This window comes from Hipposideros armiger, unplaced genomic scaffold (assembly GCF_001890085.2).
Source record: "Hipposideros armiger isolate ML-2016 unplaced genomic scaffold, ASM189008v1 scaffold_5, whole genome shotgun sequence".
Taxonomy (NCBI): Eukaryota; Metazoa; Chordata; class Mammalia; order Chiroptera; family Hipposideridae; genus Hipposideros; species Hipposideros armiger.
The window spans coordinates 9092644-9098643 of NW_017731355.1; the positions used below are offsets into that span (position 1 = coordinate 9092644).

The following is a 6000-nucleotide window of genomic DNA, read 5'->3' on the forward strand; positions in this document are numbered from 1 at the left end:
GAGAGCCCTAGACGAGAGGGAGAGGAGGAAAAGGGAAAAGAGAACTCCAGAGGGCTCTGCTGGGGCACAGGTTCAGCAGGCTTGAGGAAGCACAGGTCTGCCTCTCTGGGCTACAGCTCCATTCTCTCTGGGCAGGGCTGAGTCTGCTTGTCCACAGGACACCTCCATGTGAATCAAAAGGGCACCCTGTCCTCCGGGCCAGTGGACTCATTGCGTGGACTGCAGACCCCAGATGGCACTCATCTAGACTAGACTAGACTAAGCATCAGAAGCAGCTTGACTCTTGGTGCTGTCATGTGCTGTGACTCTTGTACGAATCACTCAATCTCAAGGGGCCTCAATCCCTCCATATCCAAAACACGATGGGGCTGGCTGTCGCCAAAGGTCCCCTCCCTCTTCCCAACTGTCAGTTGAAATCTGGCAATATCCAGTTGGTATATTGCAAACTGTGTCCCTGAAACACAAGGATTCTGTGGACTGAGTTGAGCCTTTAGTGTTTTCGTGATATTGCATTTTTTTTTCCTCTCACATTTCTGAAGTATTTTTTTCTCTTGTAATCTTAAAACTATACTCTGCTTTCAAAGTGCTTGATTTTTCTCAAGTCACCAAAAGGTCATACCTGACATACCAGCCCCAAACTATCCAATGTCCATCAACAGAATGGAGAAATAAACTGGGTACATTCATTCACAGAAACAAAAGAAAAAACAACTACTGCTACCTGGATCAATTTGGACATGACACTATATTGAGCAGAAGACACAAAACAGAACTTATATTTGATTTCATTTCAATGCAGTCCAAGAACACGTTAAAATTAAACATTGCCAATAAAAATCAGAAGAGCGGTTACCCCTGGAGCAGGAATTCTGGCTGTAAGGATAGCCTTCTGGGGGGCTAGTAAGGTGCTGTTTCTTGATTTGGATGCTGGTTGCTTGGGTATGATCACTTTTTGCTATACACTTCTGATCGGTGCATTTTTCTGGTTGTACGTAATTATTCAACAACAAGATCAAGAAAATTAAGCCACAGACCCCTCACCCCAAAAAAGCAATCTACTGAAACTGGAGAGCACAAGTGGTGCTACCTGTAGGAAGAAAACTAATAACATTTCATTTAGTGTTAACTAGACAGAACACCGCCTGAGAAGCTAAGTAAGAAACATCATTCATTTCCTAATTATCTTCATCTAGAATCTGCTTGATTTTTTATAGTGATTTCCTTCACATAAAACCATGGCAATAAATTATAATAAAATATTGCTTTCCCCTGTCTTCATATACCAGTAAAACACTACTGCTCAAAGTTCTATAATATATAGGCACAAAGGCAAAATTATTAGAAAACATCTACAAATATCACAGGATAATCAATTTGGAATACTGAAGTTCTACATAGTTACTTTTGGTCATAAGAATGCCAGTTATCACTTTAATGAAATGACCTGGATGATGCCCAAATCTTTACCTAGTTTCCTGCTATACAGCTCAAACGCTGATAGGGAAGGCCACGCGGGCAGGGAAAGGCATTCAAGAAAACGCTGTGCTACGGACAACGACAAGGAGCTCCAGGAAACCCTGCCTTCTCCTTTAGCCTGTAGTAGGTTTGTCTGTAAGTTTGTTTCAGCACCACATTTTTCTCCTCCTCAAGTAATACAACCAGCTGTCAGGTCAGTGATTTCTTTCCCCTTCCCAGGGTTCAATAATCCCTCTTTGATCAGTGTGGTACACTGTTTGATTACTCCATTTGATACATATAAAATGATAGTACACCAACTTGCATCAGAAGTAATTATACCACTATTTCAAATAAGACAACTGGAAGTACAGGTTGCTTGTTTTCACTCCAAACTTTATAACTTCAGCCATTACTTCTGTAGAGCTCCTTTGGGGGTGGGCATCTGTAGTGTTCCCAAATGCTGGGGGACTAATTAAATATTTGTAGAATCATTAGAGCTTAGACAAAAAATGTTTTCAGTCTTTGAAATGGGAAGTAGTCTGGGGGTGGGGGTGGGAGGGACACACAATCATAAGCATCTAGTCCCAGAACATTATTTAACACCAAACTAGTGATTCAATACACAAGCAGGCAAGATTTCCAGGATCAATACCACTTAGCAGTATTTCATGTTGTATATAGACCTGATAGGGCACCTTAATTCTAATCCTTTTTTTTTTCTCAGCTAAAAAGATCTTATTCTTTAATTCCTACTTTTAAATAGAAAGTTCTCTCCACTTTACCCTTGTTTTAAATACTCATCCTTCTAAGTTTAGATTTTCCTTGCAATTCAATGCCTAGTATTCTACTTCCTCCTTCCTCTCAAATTATCCCTTTAACTTGTTTCACTTATTTTTATAGGCCCCCAAAGCCTCTTCCTCAGGATAATGTGCAATTCAAAAAGCCCTCTCAACTACCCCCTATATCAAAGTTCAACTACAGAGGCCAACAATAACATTTTTCCCATTTGAGTTTTAGGAAAGATACAGTTTAACCAAAATTGCACCACTCATAAAATTCCTTCACTAAATCTTTCCTATTCCCCCCTCCAACACTCAATTGTTTTATACACCATCAAAATCGAATCAAACTCCCAAAATGTGTAATTATATAATCATATAAAAACTCCTAAAATATATATAATTTTAAGTGTGCAACATACACCCTTTGTAATTCTGGTGTTGGGAGTACAGGTTGAAAAAATACTGAAGTTTTCTTATAAATTGTGTGATGTTTCTTGTTGGGAGATGGGATAAGAGGATCATCATACAAGGACCAAATGCTATATCAGAAAACACACACTGTGTTCCAATAGTATTCTACTGAAGATTGCAAACACACTTAAAACATTTTCTTTAAAAGAAGAGAGTAAGAATTGGCATATTTGAAAACCAAAGCTGCTGTGCTTTACCCAAAAGGCTACACAATACTGAATACCTCCAGTTTCCCCACTTACAAAAGACATAGTCTTCTTCATCTACCAAACCAGGGGATTTATGAGATTTGTATTAATGAGTAATAGGAAAAACCCATCTCTGCATAAATGCAGAAAACTTTCTATTCTTTAAAAGACTTAAAACAATATTAAAATGACTTTAGGAAAGGCCTGTGAAATTTAGTTCTGAACCCAGAAAACCACCGAAAGGATACTGTGTGCATGCCATCTGGGATCCAGGCAGCCTCATCAACAAAAGGGAAAACTTGTTGAGATCATCCAAATCTAAAATTCACATACATTTTTACATCTGGACTGAATTAATCTTTTCTTGGTACTGGCTTTCATGTAATAAAATAATTGTTTGCAGGTTTTACTTTTTTTTTTGTAAACCCGTAGCCTTAGAAACCAAAATGTGCAATATCCAAGTTGAAAACTACAAAGAATTCCTTTATCAAAAAAGTTAGTTGTGAGACAGGACTCATTTACACTAAACTCTGAATCTGACAGCTCAGTCAAAAACAATTCTGTTTGAAACTTTCATTTCAAGCATCTGCCACAAAAGGCTACACAGTCTATTATGTCATTAGTTCTGAAAGCCAAAAGCTTTATAAGCGTAGTTACAAGTGGAAATAAAGTCCAGAAACAGAAAAGCACTAACACCCCCCTCCCCAATTCAGCTAGCCCAACTGAATGAGTTTTTAAAAGACTTGTAGCTAAAAGTTATTACCTAATACATGGGCATTTTGCTCTAAAAAGCAGTGTCTTCATCCTGGCCTGTACTGTTTTCCTAGAGAGCCAGGAGCATCTTAAATCTTCAAGTTCAAATTATGTACTTGAAGCTGGTAGCTTACCCCTGTTGTCCCCCAAAAATGAGGGGGTGAAAACAGATTTCCTGTCGCTTAAAATGTTTTGAGCACTGCAAGAGCTGCTGATTACTGTGGTCTATAAGTGTCAGATCTCAGGCATTCTTACAAGCAATTCAAGGGGAGGAAAATTAGTTCATATTACAGTCAGAGTCTGCTTTCTGGAGAAGATATCCTGCAGATAACTTGATAGTAGATATCCCCTGAGGGAGCCTTCTCATCTAATAACCCCAAAGGTTCTTTTTAATATAAATATAAATCCAATATGTTTACAAACATTCTGAAAGAGAACTCAAATGTAAGCTGTCTCATATTGTGGAGTATTTTCATTTTTAACATACTTTTATTTTTCATAACCACACCCAAGGAAAATGATTAAAAAGGTGCTTGAAGTTTTATACTACAAAGAACAACAGCAAACCCATCTGTTTTCCTGCCTCTCTTCTCGTCTTCTCCCCTCCCCCACTCTCTATCCAGCAGGCTGTTTGTAGGTCTTGGTGAATGTTAAAATTACTCTCTACAATGGTCTCAAAATGTTGTAGATCCTGAAAAACTTCTCCTTTAACATTGCTGAACCTAAATTTATACGCTGCTCTAAGAAGAAAAATCCAAAAGTCAAAAGTCTAATGACAGATGTATTACGGAAAATTTTCCCCACAAAGTTTTGATGCTGTGAAATATCAACTCCCTGAAATCACAGAAAGGAAATGACTTACATTCTTGAAAAATGAAGCCACTAGCAGCTTTCTCCAGCACTATTTTCTAATCCGTAAACTACACCCTGTGGCAACTGGGAGTATTTCGTGCAAAAACTAAATTTAAATAGATGCTTATAAACCAACAAACAAACATCGTTGGGTCCCAGAGAAGAAGAGACATAATCATACATGGAAAATCCAGCAAGAGACACTTTCTGCGCACTCAAAAACACTGGAGAGCACAGGCTTGAAGGCAAAAGCAACCCGAGAAAGCTTGCTGAAGTTTTCCTTTCCCGCTGTGGTCAATGCACAACTCCTAAGGGAAATACTAGTAAAACAGATTTTTGCTAAAAAATGAAAACGAAAAAGGTGTAAAAAAAAGCTAATGTTTCTCTGAATCCACAACTGCATGACCTGAAAATCTTCCAGCTTTCACTCCAACTTTAAAATGTGTATTTTGACAGCCTTCCATTTATTCATGCCTTTAAGAAAACGCCCTCACCATTTGGTTATGCCGTCCCGGGATTCGAGGTGCTGTTATAATCCCTGTGGACCTCACATGGATGGCCCCCAGCTGTCCATACCTGACAGTTCCTGCCCATCCTAGAGGAGAGGCTGTTGGTCTCCTCTGCCTGGGGCCGGGCCTACGCGCCGCATGCTCCTCCAGGAACCCAAATTCTGCAGGCCGCGCCCCCCACTCGCATCCCACCGAGGCCCCCTTCTGGCGCCGCCAAGCCCCAACTCAATTTCCAGCTCCCTGGACTAGGCACTTTTAGGGACGATGGGGCAGACGCTGGGCTCGGGTCCCTTCCCGCATCCTGGCTCCCCGGCCCCAAGGCGCGCACAACAGGCGGCAGGCACGGCACCCAGGAATGCAGGGCTCATGGGCTGGCCCCGGCGCCCCGTCACAACTACGGGGCGCGACGGACGGGCACCCCCAGAACAGTTCGCCGGGGATCACCGGAGAACCAAACGTAGCGCTCCGAGCCCGAAGGCGCAGCCCTCAACCCCGGCCGGCCTCCCGCCCTCGCAACACAGGCGGCCCCGGAGCTCCGCGCCTCCCCCGCTGCCCTGTCCTCCCACCCCAGCGTGGGCGAACTCTGACTCGCAGAGGGCGACCTACCCGCCCGGTGCCCGGTGCCCGGCGCCCAGCACCGAGGGAGCGAGGAGAAGGCGAAGAAAGACGCGGAGAAGGAGTCACAGATTTCGCTGGAGCTTGCGACTTTCCCGAAACCCTCCCAAAGCCCCGTCCAGCCGCCGCCGCCGCCGCCGCCGCCTGGCCGGCAGGGGGCACAGCGGGCGGCCGGGACGCGGTGGCCGGGATATGGGTAGGGTTGGGAGGCCCCCAGACGCCGGGCTCTTGCTCGTACCTCGGAGAAAAGTGCGGAACACTAGGCGCTGGAGTCACATCAGCTCTCTGCCCCTTCCTGTCGGCGCCGCGCCTGCCCCGCTCCACTCAGCCCCTCGGCCTGGGCAGCCAGAGGAGCGCTCCGCGTCGGCCCCG

General features: G+C 43.6%; 1 protein-coding gene across 1 annotated transcript in view; it reads right to left on the reverse strand.

Moving 5' to 3' along the window:
- Positions 1-6000, reverse strand: part of LOC109384651 (eukaryotic translation initiation factor 3 subunit F-like) — a 38490-nt gene that overhangs the window by 31801 nt on the left and 689 nt on the right. The window contains exon 2 of the mRNA XM_019646179.1: positions 5628-5866. Coding sequence (XP_019501724.1) covers positions 5628-5866 — 239 coding nt within the window. The remainder of the gene's footprint in view (positions 1-5627; positions 5867-6000) is intronic.